The following is a 19,710-nucleotide window of genomic DNA, read 5'->3' as shown; positions in this document are numbered from 1 at the left end:
AACCCAGGCTCTGGGTGGTTAAGTAGCTTGTCTAAGGGACAGTGAGGTGGTCTGCAATGTCAAATCCATGTCCTTTTGTCTTGAGAGCCTGTTTTCTGCAGCATATAGCTTCTTCGGTGTAATAATACTCCATCTTACAATGTCCTTTCTTTTACTAATTGTTGTCCAGTTTATATTTCCCATATCCCTCTTTCCAAACAAAATAATCTTGCCCTGATAACTGGATTAGAATGACCAGATGGTTATATTAGCAACCCCATATACATCTCTGTGCAGAATGGACTTTTGGACTTTGGACCATATTAAAATTAAGCTGGAACAAAGGTCAAAATAAAGGAGAGGGACATGCTATCTCATTTTCTATTATTCTGGAAAATGTAATAACAGCACTCTGGCACACACACACACACACACACACACACACACACACACACACACACACACACACACACACACACACACACACACACACACAGGCACGCATGCACTGTGAGAAACAGGTAGGGAAAGATGCATGCCCTTATTGAAACAAAAATCTAATTAGGCTGTAATTGAATCCATACTAATGTATAAGGGCTGGGCAAGTAGGATATTAAAAGGAATGATTATACACTGGTAGCAGAACAATTAGATGGTCAACAAATCGGAGATTAAAGTTGATTACATTTATATGCATATATACTGGTTTCAGATTTTTCAGCAAGTTCAGTTTCTTTGCACAATACAGATAGCAAACCACCACTGATGGCTGTCCTCAGTGATTTTTGGGTGTTTTCTTAAAGTGCTGGTCCATGCACCACCATTTTGCTGCAGAAAGAATGACAGTTCAGTTTAAATACTGACTATTGGGCTCTACTCCAAGGTCACTGTAGGTGTAGTCAAGATATGAATGAACACGGTCCTCATAAGACAGTAACAGAGAGTGAGAGGAGAGGGGAAATGTACAAAGAAAGGCAAGAGAAGCCAGGAGTGGTGCTTAGAATCATGTCTGAACTATTGCTAAGTATGACATATGTGAGGATAAAGACTTTTGAATGGAGGTACAGCATAGTTCAGGCCACCCTTTTGAAAGAGTAAGATGGAAATAATAAATAGGGACCATCTACCTGACTTCTACAAGGTAATGCCATAAAATTGCTTCTAATTCAGTGCTTCTTAACTTTGGCTACACATTAGAATAGTCTGGGAGTGAGTCCACCATGACAGTTCCCATATACATCCATAGCTGAAAAACAACGTGGTAGGTACATATCACATTTGTCTACTTTTCATTACTGATTTCCACTTAAAACTCATAATGATTTTCCTTATCATTGAGACTGTTAGATAGGTTTAGGGTGGTCATTCAGCTAGAAAATAGCCAGGCTGGGGCTAAACTGAAACATTATGATCCCATAGGTTGTACTTAGGGCAACTTCTTTGCACTGTGATCCCAAGGCCAAGCCCCATCCTCCCATGCTGGAGCTGTCACTCTATCAACTTCTTGGGCCTCCTCTCCCATATTATTACCTCCTTTTAATACAACCTGGATGACAAAGCCAGTGAACTCTTTTCAATGGAACCACTGCAGTGCTCTTGCTCACAAATTTCCACTGGTTTTCAAGGGCATTAAAAATACTGAAATCCAAATTCCTTTTCCATAGCCTCTCACAGTCTTGCATGTTCTAACTTCTGCTCATCCCTTCAGCCTCATCTCATCACTTGCCAGTTTCAACCACAGTTACCTTATTCCAACCACACTGCTCCTCAGACTCTTGGAATGCTTCAAGCACTTCCTTTCCTAGGGCCTTAAAACTATTTTTCATCTCTGTCTGGAATTCTCTTCCCCAGGTTCTTTGCATGGATCGCTCCTTTTCATCTTTCAGATTTGAATTTCAAGATTCTCTATGCAGTGCCTTCCTTACATTCAAGCTTGAACTTAAGATTTTTTAAAGTCATATTTTATTTATTGCTTTAATAATATTTATATTGTCTATATTTAGATATTTGCATGCATATTTTTGTCTATTCTGGTGAAATATGAGTTCTAGAAGGGCAAAAAACTTATCTTTGCTATGGCTGTGTAGGTTGTGTCCTGCTGAAGTGTGCCTCAGCTGGAGGTATAAATATATAAGGACTTTCTGGAAAATGACAATAGAGTATCCTAAGTATGGGGTTCCTTTTTGTAAGTCACATAAAAATGATAAATAATCTATCAAGTCCCATATGCATATATTATATACACAGATTTGGGCATGGTTTAGTTTAGTTTAACATACTGGAGATGCTTGATATATTCATTGATTGTAGGTAGCTAAAAAAGAAATTATTAATATTGCCAATGGGAAGGACTAGAAAAGACTGCTGATAGATTTGGTAATTTGAGAAGAGGCAAACAAGACCAAGTTAAAGGTGACTAAGTACGAGCCCAGGAGCCTAGGAAGAAAATCTGGTACCACCGTAAAACCAAAATAGGAGCTAAAGAAGACAAGACAGGTTTGAGGTGACAAGTCCTTTTAGTATATAATTTGAGACCATTTTTCTTTAACTAAGACTACCACAACCTTCAGAGATGGGACAGGTATTTTGCTCGTTCCTAAATTCTGCTACTCTGGATGGCAATCCTCAGATTCTTGGGATACAGGACACTTACCTCTGCATACTCGGCAGCAAGAATCTGGAACAGATACTGGGAAGGCACAGGTCAGTTTAGGGCAAGTCTTGAGACCACAGTACACATTCCCTTCCTGCCAAGGAAAACCAGAATCAGTTCCAGGCTGATGTGAGATAAGTATTTGTCAGGGATTACCTCAGTACCTGGGATACAACTGGGACTCAAAACATGACACTGCTCTCTTACAGCTAGTTTTAGGTTCATCATCCATTTTCTTATGCTTTATTTCATTTCCTATTTCTTCAAGAGAGAGATGAACTCCACAAAGAGAGAGTAGTCTTTGTCAGGTTTCCAGGCCCAAGAAAACAGACAGCATTCTGGGAGGGCCGCCACCAGCATCCAAACTTTGTTCCTCTCTCTTAATTTTACTATATCCTTTGGTCCTTATAACATCTAGCTGTTGGGAGTGGATGGGAATGAGAATTTGTGACATAGCCACTATTCACAACATTCAGTAGCATCTTCTTTCAAAACCCAAAAGATAGCTATCTTGGGGGGGGGAATGAAATTATACCAGGTGATTTTAATTTCACAGCTAAATCACATCCATGTGAGGCAAGGGAGAGGAGCCACTTTACTTGGAAGTTCTATCTAGTATTCAAATAATTTCCATTTCCTAGAATTCTACTTTTTAAATGTTATCTCTTAAACTTTGTGCTTTGTTCTTGGATACACATCCTACTAAGGCTTGAAAGGCCATTAGAGAAATAATGTCCCAATAAAATTCTTCCAGGTTACTGAGATATAGTATTTTTACTACAAATCCCAACTGGAAGCGATTCTATCATCATCCTTAGTACTCCAGTGTTTATTGCCCCAGTCAGTTAGTAAAGATGTTTCTACGTTCCTTCCAGTTTCATTTTTTTATTGTTTTATTGTTTGCTGTAATTTTTGAGGCAAGGTCTTGCTGTGTAGCTTGGCTTGTTCTCAAACTTGTGACAATCCTCTAGCCCCACCCTCTCAATGCTTCATCTTCTTAAAACATAATATTTTACTATTCTTTGAGGATTTCAAGCACACCTATAATGTATTTTGATCACATTCTTACCTTATTCCTCCCTTAACACCTCCCAGATTCACCACCATCCTCATCCCCTCCCAATGCCTTGTACTTTTTTTTGTAAAACATTGAGTCTATTTGTATCACTCATATACTCTTGGGCTTGAGGGGCCATTCACTGGAAAATGAGCTACCTACCAGGAGCCACACCCTTAAGAAAACTGATGCCTCCTTCAACCAAGAAGCCACTATCTTTTTTCTCTCTGAGAAGCCATTGATTAATCCCCTCATGCTTCATTCTAAATATCTATTTTATACTATTTTATTGTTCTAACAATCTCTGGATTACACAATTAGGTAAAGATACAGTTTCTATACTTTATAAAGTATATAGTGATGAATAATGCCACGGGAATTGTTGTGAGCAGCATTAACATAATTTCTCACTGTAGGAAACTGGAAATTGACTACCTATAAGTAATAAGATGAAAGGAATAGGGATGTGGACCAGTGATGGGAGTGCTTAGGAATAGGACAGGGACAAACAGATGTCCCGTGTTTGTTTGTTTGTTTGTTTGTTTTCTTCAGATTGCATCAAGTAACCCTAGAACAATGCTAAGTGTTCTTCTACCTATGGCATTACCAACAATTCAATAACTATGAATCCTTCAGGTGAAGGGTTAGGTGGTGTAACTATTTAGGAAAAGTAGGTGCTGATTAAGTCAAATAGCCTATCTTTGACTATTTCAGCACTCTTACGGCTGTAAGCCTTGGATACATCTGACTTTTAGCTCTTTTACAATTGCTCAAACTTGATGAAGATGAGGTAATTTGGAGAGGTGGGGAGGCTTTAGATAAATACACCTTATCTTCATTCAAACACCTTATATTCTCGGCTTCACTGAAAACACAAGGACAGAGGCAGCTACTTTCCGATCTGGGGAGTGACCAGCAGGGGCATTAAGACACAGGGTCTTACCGAGCAACTACACTGGGTGCACTGATTGGGTTGCCGGTTCTGAAAGAGCCCTTCAGCCATAAACAGTTCTCCATGTTGGTAAGTGGTTCCATTGTACTCACATGACTTGCTGGTCACCTTATTGTTCACTGGAGGTAAGGAATCTTCTGGAACAGAGTGGAGGAGAAAAAAACAAAACAAAACACATCAAGTATTGGCACGGTTGCAAAGAATTTCATAATTCCCAACAGCAGATGGGGCTGTACTACACAGAGGGAATTAAAACACAATCCTTGCTCCTAGGTTAGAAAACCTAGGTATTATTAAAACAGTCAGCCACAGAGGAATTACAGCCAACCATCTATGGTTATATTTTCTTAAGAATTAGTGAGCACTTCTTCTACGCCAAGCACTATCATAAGCATTAGAGACACCAGGACAAGGCCTTGCCTTGATTGAGCTAATAGTTGGTCCAGTATGAATAAAATAATGACTTACATAAAAAGGAGTCCATACTACCACTATGTAGTCTTCTTTTAGACCTTCAGAGAAACCATCTATTATCTAGTCTACCCTGGAAACAGTAACCCTCTCCATGTTTTACATAGTTTGTCATCCATTTGTATATAGACATTTTTGTATAGCTTATCATATGTTTCCTCTGGTCTCTCTTGTTGTTATTTATAGTTAATTCCTCCACCAAGGCAGCCTTCCTCTTCTACTATTTTCTACCTGTTGAAGGCCTTGACTATATAGGTTCAACTCTCATTGCTTTTTTCCACAAAGTATTGTGCAATAATTCTAGCCAGTGCTCTGGACCTCTCAAGGAACCTGATGTCTAAAGCACACAACCTGGAACTTGAATATTGCTGGAATGTGTGACTATGGTCACCTAGAAAACAGTTTACAAAGAGGCTACATATGTGTTATTAAAAGTGATGTTGAATAAAGTGGGTTAGATTTTTCATTTCACTTTTTATTGGAGAGGCACAAATCATGAGACTGACTTCCCTGAAGTAACAAAACTAGTAAATGGTGAAAAGGAGAAGCAAATCATGACATCCTCCTATTAGCCCGTTTACACCTGTGTATGAATTGTTTTTGAAACTGAATCCCTTTTGTGTATTTCCACTTCAGAGTCTAGAATACAGTTGCCATATAGAAGAAAAGTTAGTTTACTCAGTGAATTTACTTTAAGAAAATGATCTCTGGATGTTGTTTTGTTTTTTGAAACAGGGTTTCTCTGTGTAGCTCTGGCTTTGTAGACCAGGCTGGCTTTAAATTCACAGAGATCCGCCTGCCTCTGCCTCCTGAGTGCCGGGATTAAAGGAGTGCGCCACCACAACCTGGTTGAAAGCTTTATCTTTGGGTGTTAGGATGACATTCCTGCCAGCCTGGTCCCAGTGCCGCATCAGCCCCAAATAACACACAGAGGCTCTATTAGTTATAATGTTGTTGGCCAGTATCTTGGGCTTCTTATTGGCTATTTCTGTCTTAAGTATTAACACATAACTACTAAGATATGTATTTGTACAAAGTCTTCTCTTACTGAGAACGCCAGACTCATGTGTCCTCTCCTCCCAAGATCACATGACACCTTCTCCTTACTACACTTCCAAGAATCCCTCTTGTCTCCTAGTCCTGCCTGTCTTGCTATTGGCCAACAGTGTTTTATTCATCAACCAATAAGAGAAACATGCGTACAGAAGACATCCCCCTTCAACTGGGTTTCCTTTAGTATATTCTGTACTGTATGGGTATGCATGCTCTTCATCTCTGTTCATCTCTGTCTGTCTGTTTCCTGTATCTCTGTCTCTCTCTCCTACACACACACACACACACCAGTGCACACAAAAATAGTAATGATTATGTTCCAAGTTTGACCTAATTATTGACATGTGGAATATGTTTGCCACATGATGGTGGAAGAGGTGAAATCAGAGAAGCAATGGGCTTCTTTAAGGAGAGGCTTTGGGAGTGGGGCAATTTTATTGTAAAATATATAATGAGTAAGAGTTCATTTTATGTGGATAAATTATATGTCACTATAACTGCTAAATACTAACTGATGGGGCTGGAGTGATGGCTCAGAGGTTAAGAGCACTGACTGCTCTTCCAGAGGTCCTGAGTTCAATTCCCAGAAACCAAATGGTGGCTCACAACCATCTGTTATGAGATCTGGTGCCCTCTTCTGGTGTGTAGATATACATGGAAGCAGAATGTTGTATACATAATAAATAAATAAAATCTTAAAAAAACAACTAACTGACATTATTCATAAGATACAGTACAAATGACAAAGGTTTATCATAACAGTATCTTTCATCATCATCACCATCATAATATAACAACAGTCAAAATTTACTGAGTCCTAAGTATACACTGTGTACATGGTGTTTTTAAGTACATTATTTCATTGGTGTTTACCAATAGCATTCTGATGTATATATGATAATGCAATTTTACAAATGAAGAAATCAAGAATTAAGAAATATAATGACCAGACTTTGGAGTATAGGTCAGTGGTAGAGTGCTTGGCTCCAAGTTTGATGTGCAGTACCACAAAATTAATTTATCTGTCCAAGGTCATTTAACTTGTAATTGGAAGCACTAGGATATGGACTGACACCTGCTTCTGAAATTCCTTCCTATCTACTATCAAGAAAAGTGCCAATCACTTCAAACCTGTAGCAAGAAAAGGATCATTTAATTAAAACCTAAGCCTAAACCGAAAGGTCATGAGAGCTATGGTGTCTTATTACAATTCTATGTGCAAAAATACCCAGAAATTTTTACTTCAATGATTTGGCTAAAATTCGGTTTTCTACTTTTCTGTATAAGTTGATATGACTTTGACTGTTATTCCCTTGGATGTTAATTACTTATCCATAACCCTTATAGTCTGTAAGAATAGTTCCTGCATTTTGCCTTAGAAATATATCCTTAAGACAGATTTATTCCATAATAATTTTATTTTTTGTCTGGGTCATGAGTCCCTGGCCCTGCCCATGTGTGTATATAAACAGACAACTGCAGCTGGCACAAATCAGTGGAACTCTTTGGAGAAAGGACAGGATCAGGGCCATTTGCCCCCTGGGCTCTAATTATTCTAAATCTCAGCATTTTGTGGTAAAGAAAATGTACAGTGACCTACAAAACAATATTTGCCGTGGCTCTCTCAGAAGCTGGCAGATCTTTGGAACACACACAAAAAACTTCAGAAATATTTAGTCTCAAAATAATGTGGATTGATTCTTAAACTGGGCCTTCCACTAAGACATCAATGGCAGGGCAACTGCAGGGAGAGGTTTTCCACTGGACACATGACCTGTAGAGTCCTCCTTGCTGCAGTCTTCAGAGCAATGTGGCACTGGAGACTACTAATCTACTCACCAGAATATGGGGAGAGAGCAGAAGACAGAGGCAAATAGCAATAAAAGAAAATGAGAGAAATTCTTGTCTACCATTTCTTATGCAACTCTCTCGGTATCTTCACTCATTTTACTCTTCCAACATTCTTAATGGTTTAGGGAAGAAAATTATGAAAATGAAGCCACAGATAACCTGAAAAGACCCATGTTACAAAGCTGCTAAGTAGGAGAGTAGACACAGAAACAGTTCTTCTGCCTTCCAGTGTGTGCTTTTATTACAAATGGGTACCAAGATTGTGGAATAGTATCTATGAATAATTATGGTAACCCTAGTATCAACTTCCTATAACTTTGCACAAACTACTTACCCTTGCTTCGGCTTAATTTTTCTATCTAAGAATGGGGTACTCGTCTCAAATCTCCCTGAATCTTTATACAGCCAACACAGCTTGCTTCCCAACCACACAAGCAAGAAAAGCCACCCAAGTCTCTATCCTCTCTCTTCCCAGATTTTCTGAGGTGGCTGGGCTTTGAACCAACTATCCTTGGAACATATTCAGTGCTCCTAGCTGAAAATTGGCAGGAAATCGGTGTAAACCCAAGCTGGCTCCAATACCCCTCAGGAGAATACTATAACAAAAGTATCCCAGCTGCATAGCTTCTAGTCTCCCCATGTCCCCTGTTTCTACTTATTTTCCCACAAAATACTATGAAAAGTAGTGGAAGAGAGACACCATGAAGAAATCAGACCAGCATTGAGACAGCATTACAGAAGAACTGGGAAAGAAGCTGTTTCCCTCTCCTTACATGATGATGACCTTATAAATAAACAGAACTATGATTTCTGACCGGCTTAGAGAACACTTCCTTACCCTAAATATTTATTACTTCTTTTGCTCTTATCAAACTCTAAAATACTATTAGAGATTCATCCTACTGCCTAAGTGATTGCCAACTGTCAATTAGATTTTACAATCCAACAAACTTTCCTGGGAATCAAAATACCTCTTCCAGAAGGAGTTAAGACTCAGGAGGTTGTCACACGTCTGGGAAGGCTGACACTTAGAAAATTCTGGAAGACCCTGACCTTCTTTATAAAAACAGTAAACAACTGCTGCAGGAAGAGACTCTGGCTAGATAGTGGCAGAGAAAGGACTTTTAGATCTGTTGAGTTGTCTGCAAGTTGTGCAGAGAGCTCCAAGAATGTGGCTTTAGTGAGTTGTCACCATTTGGGAGGGATTTAATTATCTATGTATCTATGTATCTATCTATGTATCTATCTATGTATCTATCTATGTATGTATGTATGTATGTATGTATGTATGTATGTATGTATGTATGTATCTATCTATCTATCTATCTATCTATCTATCTATCAATCATTTAACAAATGCCTTCAAGTCACCTCTGCTCCTATAAGTAACTCCTAACCCATACTCCTGTTAGTAACCCCAATGAAAACTCACTGGTTGACCAAGTTGAACTTTGATGCAATTGTTAACTGTGGTCTGTTGTGGGTTCTCTTTCTGAGGTGAGTAGATGTGTGTGCACGGCATCTTCCTAGGAAAAGTCAGTCTCCTACACAACAGCGCTGCCACTAATATCTTAGTAGTAATAACTGCGGAATAGTCTGTTTATTCTTTTTTTTTTCCTCTTCAGAGTACCAGGAAAATTGTACCAAAAACTCTGTGTTCCCATCCCACATCCTTTTGCACATCATTCTTTTCCTGCTTGGTGCTATCCTTCTCTGAACTCCCTGGTTTCTCTCTTCCTTATTCTCTTCACCATCAAGCTGCCACTCTCTTAGCGGAGAAATTCTTGGCTAGTTAGAAAAAGCAGCATGGAGGTGAGGAGACATGCAAATTGAGCATGTCATGAAAAGAGCACAAAGCTATATAGGGCTTCCGAGGGTCAGATGCTACTTTCAAGAGCCAGGACACCCTTTCTGTTGCCATTGCACTTGCTCCTACTTTATATTTCTTGGGTGACTTTGAATATAACTTCTTTATGCTTTTGTGACATTTCACTGATACAGTATCAGAAAATCTTCAGGCCACTTCAGAGGGCAAGAGGTCAGGATGGAGAGGGAATATGGAAATGCAATAAAGACTTGACAGAAGAGGCTATAAAAGCAAGGTATGAATTCTTATGACCTTCATATTATATTTTACGTACAAGAGAATATACTTTAAAGAGTATATGTTCACTTGTATTTTTCTTAAGAAAACATGGAAAGCTACACAAGAAAGTCACAATAGTTATGAAAGAATTATATGTTGGGGAGAGATAGTTTTATGTGGCATAATAAGACATGTGTGCACACTTAGCTATACATTGATATATAATCCTATATGCATGAAGTTTCATATGAATTCAAGTTCTTCAATGATACAAATCTAGTTTTCATTCAAAGATTACCTTGAAGACCATGTTTCTAAAAATCGTATTTGAAGGCTGTGGGTTGCATAAGATGGCCATTTGGGTCTCTTCCAAGTGTTCAAAATTCCATCCTACAAAGCCAGTCCTTTGTAGCCTAGCTCTGTTCCTACCGTGGTATAGACTGTAGCGATATTTTGTTTGTAATCTAACAAATAAAGCTTGCCTGAAGATCAGAATGCCAAGGACAGAGCATAGTCAATCATGTGTCGTAGTTTTACCCAGTGTCCCCAATTTTCACTTTGGGAAATGGAGTTCAACTGATAAACATCTGAGTTAAACACAGAGCCTGATGCAGGGAAGATGTTCCTGTATGGAATGTTTAAAAAGACCCCGTGTGCACACCTTCAGCAAGACAAGTGGCCTCTCAGCTCCCACCCTGGACCCAACCCCCAGTGGGGGTCCCAGGCCAGGAAATTCTTGTAGCAGATTCAGCAGATCACTCTTCAGCTGAACAGACAGACACAACACTCTGTCCCAAGCAAGAAGGTGCCGAGTGAGAGGAAACAGTCCTCCGCGGCTGCAGCTGGAGAGAAGAGAGTGGAAGAGGGCGCTGAAAGCTCACACCCTGCTTAAATCCCAGTTCTCCCCTCCTCATCCGGACTCCATCTGCATGTTGTTTTTCATCCCATTCCTGTTCGTGTTTCAGCTGCTGTCAGGCAGTAGCTGACCCTGCCTGATATGCCCTTCTTGTCAGGCAGAAGGCTGGGAAGGATGGAAGCAAGAGGTGTTTTCAGACTGGGCACAGATTTGGGCTTTGGCAGCATCTTGTGTGTTCTTCGTTTGGTTTTGGGACTAAGTGATGAGGCTGCTGTAGCTTTGCCTCTCTGGGTTCTGTTTTCTAAACACTTTGTGTAACTGTATATGTGAATTTGTTTCCAGAAGTTGTTTTTGTTTGTTTTTACATTGCAGGGTTTATACTATGCACAAGGACATCTATCTATCTATCTATCTATCTATCTATCTATCTATCTATCTATCTATCTATCTATCTGTCTATCTGTCTATCTAAGAAAAGTCCTGGGGTGCAATAAACTATATGAAACATCCCATTGACTACAATTCCCTCCAATTTAATGACGGCACTCCCTCTAAACGTAAATAGATTTGGGACTGTGTCTGTTCTAGTAAGCCACACATAGTCAAGATATTACTATACTCCATACAAGTTCCATCAGCTTGTCAGGGGCCCCTCTGCTGGTGATTTGCTGCCTGTGAGGTAGCAGTGCCAGCCTTGTCGTGCTAGTCATCAGTTGACCTTTGGACAATTACCCAAAGCCAAAGCTGTGCAGGTGGAGGAGCATGATCACAGCGTGACCCAGCCAGGGGCATGACACATATCAGAACTGTCCTTTCCCTGAGGATATGCCACAGAGCTGAAGAATGCTTCGCTGGTTGGTTCCTGCTCCCTTATGCCCCTTGCCAATTCTGTCCTGACTCATGCTAGAACCAAACACCCCCACAGATTACCCTTTGCTTATTCATATCCTCCTCAGCCCTTAGGGTCTACTAAATGCATTCTGATGTCTTGCAGCAACTCTAATTATCTGTCTCTTGCTAATGCATAGCACAGCACATCAGGTATATTGTGGTGCATACAATATTGTGTATGTAGAAGCCAGAGGACAATTTAAAGTCTCTGGGGATGGAATTCAGGTCATTAAGATTCTCAGCATGTGTCTCTACATGTGACCTAATGGGCCGCACCTGTATTATTTTCAAAGTAATCAATAACTACAAAGGGAACAAACCCATGTCTTCTCTTTCTCTATCTCCTGATGGCTTCAAAACTGAAACAGGGAACAATGTAAAAGAAGAGAAATGTGTGTGTGTGTGTGTGTGTGTGTGTGTGTGTGTGTGTGTGTGTGTGTGTGTGTGTGAATATTCAGAGCCTATTACTATTTTTTTTGGTTTTTTTGAGACAGGGTTTTTCTGTGTAACTTTGCCTGCCTTGGAACTCGATTTGTAGACCAGACTGGCCTTGAACTCACAGAGATCTGCCTGCCTGCTGGGATTAAAGGCATTGCCACCACTGCCCGGCTTCCTGTTATTAATTCTATTAAGATATAAATTTTTCACATCCAGGTACCAAATGGCTCTTTATTTAAATCTCAGATTGATGGGGTGAATTATGACTTCCAAAAGTGATTATGAAGAGAGTTACAAAATTTTGAGTATATGAGAATATACATCCTTCTGGGAAAATGGTCAACAGATTTTTCAAGATTCTAATTATTCCACGATGCAAAAGGGGTGCTCTCACTGATGAAAAAGAAAGCTTGGGTACTTCAGTAGTACCACATCTCTATACAAAATTTGGATTGCATTCTCTGCATCCACAGGGATGCACATCTGAGAGTAGCTTTCTGTGGGCTGAGGGCATTTATTCATGGAGCCTCCTCATAGTCCAATCTTCAGAGGGAACCTCTACATTGTTCCCTGCCCAGATTTCTTCCACTTTCATCTGACAGCTTTCTCATCAGCCGCATTATTCAGCTCATGAACTATTCTAATCTCATTACACAAATCTCCTAGGCTTTCCTCCAAGAGGGTACCGGAAATCCCTTTTGCTTCGACACATGGAAGTAAGGCCTCAAGATGCAAAGGGGACACTGATCTTTCGTGCCAAAACAAGGATTGAAAGTTGGGACTTTTATTTTTACCTAGCACCATAAAACACAAGGGCTGGAGGAGTTCTCAGAAGTCTAGTCCAACAACTAAAGCAGAAATGACACAAATTTGTTTTCAGAGGCCAATTCTTCAATCTCAAATGTTCATCTGCACTTATAATATGTAGGCTAAATCACCAACCCCTTCTACTGTGGATTTGATAGCTGTGGATTATTCCTTTGCTTCTAAGCTATGGGTTTTTATATTTTCTAATTCTCAAGGGGTATCCTAACGGATTAGCAGTAGCAACGAAAATGTTAAAACTGTTATGCATGATTTGTAATTGTTAATGACAGGTTTGTGGTAACATGTGTCACTCTCTGCCTTTCTCTTTCCCCCAAATAAATTCCCTAAATGAGTTCTACTATTACTCCGTTAGTTCTAATCCGTTGGGAACCGGGAGTTTTTGAAGGCCAATGCCCCTTTGAAATGGACAAATTAGTCACTACACTCAAGCAGCACTTACAGAAACAATGTGAGGCATCTGGATGAGACCGTGGGGAGTTTGGTCAGGCATTCCTTTGTATTGCCTACAGCAACGTTTCCCAAGGCTGCTCTGCAGAGCACCACTAGTCCACAAGATGTTCTGTGAAAACAAGTTTCTGGCTATCAAATAAAGTTGGGGAAAAATTTATAATGTAGGCACCCCCATGTCTCTCTCATCATATCAAAGGATCTCAGAAGTCGCACAGTGAAGGAACATGTATGAAAACAACTGAGCATTTTCTCTGAACTCCTGGGCTCAGGGCATCCAAGGAACACCCTTTGGGAAGTACCACTGCATATCACGTCTAACGGCTATTCATTATGAGAATCTTGATATTTGTCATTTCCTGTATACTATTAACTAGTGAATTTAAGATCCCACTTCTCATGCTTAGTTACATGTTTCAGCTAAGACCTAGCATGGGCTTTAAGCAGCTACTATGTCTTTTCCTTTCCCCGACCTTTTTATTTCTACCATGAAATCATCCAAAAAAAGAGACCCCCCCCTCCCTGACTATGAAATTCTGTAGAGTGTTAATGATTAAAAGCACAGATTGGTACTTGCAATGATAGTGCAATGACATCAGGCATCAGGCATCAGGCACCTGGAGATACTAAGATGTCAAGTCCAGCAGTCTATAGTTTTTGTGTACATGACAAGAAGCCAGTGAAGTGATTTAAGCAACAAAGTGATCTGGTGTGAGTTTGTATTGTTGAGAAAGTGTTCTGGAATGACTGGAAGACAGAAAATAAAGTTGGAAGCAGTACCTGTCTGAAGATGGTTGAAAGAGCTTATTGCTAGCCTAAACTAAAAGAAGAAAAAAAAATACAGTCAGCACAGCACCCGAAATTAATCAAGAAAACTTATCCCTAAACATGCATTTTGTTGTGTTTGGTAAACTGTGAGCATCAGCCTTCAGAAAGCAGCCCCTGGAGACTGTTGACAGAATTTGCAGAGAAAGAGGTGGCAGGAGAAGGCTGCAGGCTGCAGGCTGCAGGCTGCAGGATCTAGGAGAACACTGTTAGGAGGATGTAGTGCCTCTCCTTCTAGATGCCAAAAGAGGGGCCCATCTCCCATGTACTAGAAATAGCAGCATAAAAGAGAAAGTATCATGGTTTTCCTCATATGAAATTCCTTAAGGATGGAAAGCAAAGTCAGACTGTAGGGGGAATAATTTAAGTAACAGTAGACAATACAGAGGTGAAAGAATGGTGTTAAGAAATCCTAGATGCAAAAGAACTCAAATACTGACCGCCATGGAACAGTGTCTTCTCTTTGGGAAACAGAGATGTCAAAGGTAAAAACAACCAAACAACTAACCGAACAAACAAACAAAAAGATTAATGAAAATTTCCACTTTAAAAGTGGGAGTTATATTTGGGAGCAAGATGCTCTTGTGCTGCCCCATATCCTCATGCCAACATGAAGTTAGTGGAAGGCGAGGTTACTGCGGGGGTCAGATCTTAATTAAGCAAACAAACTGTGTGGCTACCACTTGATTTGCCCAGCTAGAAAGGCAATACGGTTTGGTCTTTGTTTTACATCAGTAATTCTTAAAAGGAGAGCAAGAAGAAGAGTTATCTGGTCAGAATGAATTCAAATTCCCCAATCATATTATGCTTGATTGAAAATCACTACAAATAGTGACTCGCTGTTATGAGTGCAACACATGCAAATAGTGGAGGAAAAGAAAAGAGTTTGAAGTTTGAGATTCCAGCAATTATAACAATCACATCAGTGCTCACAATTAATCTTTACAAATTAATGATGGTGATGGACAGGCTCTGTGTTTGTGACTTCAATTTGATATTCATTAGCTTTGTTGTCCACCCATTCAGGTAGGTAGTGTTGTTATCTCTTGCTGAGATAAAACCAGGAATTGGTCAACTCCGAAATGAAAGCAAGGTCTGTGAGTCTAAGTTCTATGAACTTTTGAGACAGAGGTTGTATTATCTAAAAGTAAAATCAGGATAAAATAACATAGCCACTCAAATGATTTTCAAAAGTTCTTTTCAGCGTCTCCTCTGGAAAGAAAACTGCTATCTTTCACAGGTAGACACATGGGAGGTCTGCAAATCATAGTGGTCGGGACTGGAGATATAACAGTGCTTGCCTAGCATGAACAAGGCCCTGAGTTTGATCTCCAGCACTGCATAAACTGGACATTATGATACACACATGTAATCTTAACATTTGGAAAGTAAAGGAACAAGGATAAGAAGGTCAAGGTAATCACTATTTTCATCTAAATAGTGAGTTTTTCTAATATATATTTATACATACATATATATATATATATGTGTGTGTGTGTGTGTATGTATGTGCTAATCACCAATCTTCTACCATCCAGAACCTTTGGCTCTAACTCCCATTTCTTGGAGACATGGTAAAAGGCACTGAATTCCAGAGTAGGCTCCCAGCTTCATCCCTACCTACAGAGATACTGAAAATTATGGCTACTGAGGGAGGGAGAATCAGTTTTCTTCAGGAATGTGGCCAATTGTGGGTCTCCTATGCTCAGGTAGATGGTCCCACACATTTGCACAAGCAGGCAATACTAATTGGATTCAGTGGGTTATTACAAATAAACAATGGATATGAAGTTGGGAGAGTGACATTTTTAGGTGTCCCTGGTATAGTGAGAGGGAGGATTCGGGTTGATATGATGAAGATACATTGCATACATGTACGAAAATTGTGAAGGAATAAAAAGATATATATTCTAAAAAATGAAAATAATTTTCAAAAGAAAGCAAACATGCATCCCTTAGCACTAGAGATCAACTTCTATAAGATAACTCTGTTTCATGTTAAGGTTCAGCTTGGAAAGGTATTTCCTTCAGGGATTTGTGGCTATGGCTGGAAATAGCTTTGACTGCCATGAGTGGGGAAGGTGCTCTTCACATTTGGTAGGTAGAAGCTAGGGAAAGTGGTAAAGATTCTGTACTGGAAAAGGACTGGCCCAAACAATAGGGAGTTGTCTGTCCTCCGAATGGATGAGGAATCCTTGACTAAAATGAGCCATTTTTGTTTGTATCCAAACTTTAAATATTCAAAGTACAGAAGGAGAACTTTCTTATTATAACAGAGATAGACACCAAAGTACTAGACACTCTTAATGGCATGGGACACTTCCTTGAGTGTTTTTCACATACAATCTTCTAAAACTACATCATGTAAAACCAACTACCCAGGAAGTCACAGTGAACACAGAAAATCTTTTATATAAATGCCAGTCTTCAAACCTAACATTAGATGAAACAAGAAATTGCACCTATACTTTCTCCTTTCTGCAACAAATAGTATTTACCATGAAAAGTAATTAGACACAAAAATAGAAAACCAAAAAGTAACTGCCAAAAATTCTTACCAAGAGGATAACTGAAATTGTAGTTTGTGCTACTGGACTCTCAATTTCCTGGTAGCCAGGACAAAAAAGAGTAAGATTAGTCACACTGTCCCTGTTTTCATGGCTGCCTTTTACTTAAATAATTTATTTCATTATTTATTTTTGTATATATGCATGTATGCATTTCTATGTGGGTATGTTCACATGTATGCATAGTGGTCAGAGGAGAGCATCAGATCTCCTGGAGCAGGACTTATATAGAGTTGTGAGCTGCTTGACATGTGTGTCGGGAATCAATCTCAGGTCTTCTGGAAAAGTAGTCAGTTCTCTTAACCACTGAGCCATCTCTCTAGCCCCAACCCCTTATTTTATAAGAATGACTTTTGAGTGGTTCAATATTCAGAGTAAGTTTCCTGGGCTTGCTATCATTTCATCACTGAATGGCATCTTCACAGTTCTCTCCCTCCGACTCACATCTCAAGCTCCTGTGTCCATGAGAATGTAGGTGGCCTTAGGTATGGGTTCACAGTTCATATGAAGCACAGAGGCAAAAAATGTGAGATAAGACGAACTAAATTTGCCACATTTCTTTATCTACAAAAGCTTCCAAAGGCCAGAGTAGTTTCCGACATCACCAAGTAGTACCCTGAGTGCTAAACATTTCAATATTGACAGTACGTTGTTCAAGGCTTCAGTCTAAGACTCAGTCAGTGTGAACTCCTCCTATAAAGAACACCCCTTGTGCCAGACATCCCATGCTCTTCAAATTCATTTGGAGACCCAGTTACATACACTACATTTCATAGACTTCTTTCAAGTTAGGAGACTTGTGAATGCTGTCAATGAAACCTGGTGGAAAATGACCCAAGTGCCTTAGAAGACTGACCTATCAAATGCCCTGCATACTTTTCTTGCTGTTTTCTCCCAGACTGAGGGCCATATGCCAAAGATCCAGCCGAGGCCTTTGAGGTCTTAGAAAGGTGAGAGTACTAAAGAAAATGGCCCAGGATCTTTAGATAATCACAGGTATCAGAGTCAGAGCTCCACTGCTACCCTTGTACTTATAGTCATGGAGCATTTGAGATGGGTAGAACCATTAGCTTACCCTGCCCAGTTTGTATTTTCTCCTATAGTCTCCTCCTCCAAAGCTATCACTTTAGTTCAATAATGCAGCAATCACCATCACCTATGCTATCTTTTACTTTCTGTATCTCTTCCATCTTGACAACTGTTCTCCATAGCACTAAAAGCAAGAACTGCCCAAAGTCATTGTGCTTAGAATTCATTCTCTGATTCAAATTTCCACTAAAAGTAAATAAAAGTGAAATCAAAACCAGAGACATGGGAGGTCTAATTGTTCTCAGGCTTGCTGCCCAATGGCAATCAATGCTTGGATCCAATGGCATGTAGGACCTGGATCAGCGGCCTGACTTCATATTCATGGCTGGACTACACAAGATTTTAAGTATTGCTTAGTGTACCAATATTTGAACCCCTAAGATGCATTCTCAAGTGTTGATCTCAATGGCTATTATGAATGAGGAAAGCCAGGTAGGGTTTAGGCAAAAGAGACAATCAGGCCAATCAAAAAGGTAGGCAAGAAAAGATATCAAGAAGAATGCTAGGAAGTAGTTCTTGGAGCAGATGATGTTAGGGCCATTGAACAGCACTTCCTTGCCCAGGAATATGATAGCCTTGCATTTCCCTGTCCCTGAGAATCAGGTCCTGAGAATAGGTGACTTCCTCCCACCAGTGACACACAAGCAAAAGTCATTTGTTATTCCAAGGCAAAACCAAAAATTACTTAAGAATCACGGCACCAGTTACTAATTTTATTATGTTCCCCTCGCATACCACTGGGACTAAATCTTTGATGGGAAGACTCTGCCAGCCAGTGTCCATGGTAAGAATGACATATTAACCTGAGATGGACACCTTTAAGTGTTTTAAGTTCTGAAATTTCCATGTTGTTAATGCATCCTCTTTTAACCAATCCTAGTCTTCGCAATGTGTCTACCACCTTTGGAAAATGAACTTTGATAGTCAAAATGGGAAGAAACTATTCCTACAATGTCTGTCTCCTTCCCAAAAGGAGAATGAAAACTGCCCGATCTTCAAAATTGTCCTCAAAGGCATTCTAGCATGGGAAACTAGGTTTCACCTACCAGTTTAGGTTATTTTATGTCTAGAACAGAGGGGTGACCTAAATGGACCCAGCACTTGTCTTTGTAAATCAAGTTTTATTGGAAGGCAGCCACAGCCATCATTTGCATACCATCTATGGCAGCTTTCACACTGCAAAGGATGTGTTATAGCAAGAGGTGCCTGCAAATGCTAAAATATTTACAGGAAAAAGAAAATGCCAGCCCTGGCCTAGAAGAAGCCAAATGAAAACAGATCCATGGAGGATCTGGAAAACAAATTGAATATGCAGTGCTGCTCAAAGTAAAGAGGACATATTCTCGGTAGTTGTGTTGCCAAAAGAACACACAGACCAAGAGTTGGTATTGGTAAGATTTTTCTTTGTGTTTCAGGCATTTATGGAGAGAGGCAAGCAATGGAAGTCCTAATGCAAATGATTTCCAACAAGCACATTGTTCTGCTGTTTATATCCAGTTCCCAGTATCAGCATGGGGACAGAATCTGAACAAAGGATATACACAGTATCTGTCAGGATTAGTGAACCTGACAGTCCTCAGGATGACTCAGTGGAAAGATGCTTAAGCGCTTATTCAAAATGATTCACTGCCCAGAGAGTCCATGGTAAGTCAGACTCTTAGGCTAAA

At 39.8% G+C, this 19,710-nt stretch overlaps 1 protein-coding gene across 5 annotated transcripts in view; it reads right to left on the bottom strand.

Annotated features, from left to right (window-relative positions):
- The window catches only part of Chrdl1 (chordin like 1), a 159,447-nt gene that overhangs the window by 38,171 nt on the left and 101,566 nt on the right, over nt 1-19,710 (bottom strand). For 3 of the 5 annotated variants that reach the window (XM_027433625.2, XM_035450122.1, XM_027433623.2), the window contains 2 exons: nt 4,633-4,778; nt 2,633-2,726 (listed from right to left, as the gene is read on the bottom strand). In XM_027433625.2, coding sequence (XP_027289426.1) covers nt 2,633-2,726; nt 4,633-4,778 — 240 coding nt within the window. The remainder of the gene's footprint in view (nt 1-2,632; nt 2,727-4,632; nt 4,779-19,710) is intronic. The other 2 variants (XM_027433626.2, XM_027433624.2) reach the window with 1 other exon arrangement.

Source organism: Cricetulus griseus, chromosome X (genome assembly GCF_003668045.3).
Source record: "Cricetulus griseus strain 17A/GY chromosome X, alternate assembly CriGri-PICRH-1.0, whole genome shotgun sequence".
Lineage (NCBI taxonomy): Eukaryota > Metazoa > Chordata > Mammalia > Rodentia > Cricetidae > Cricetulus > Cricetulus griseus.
This window is presented reverse-complemented; position numbering and strand designations above follow the sequence as displayed.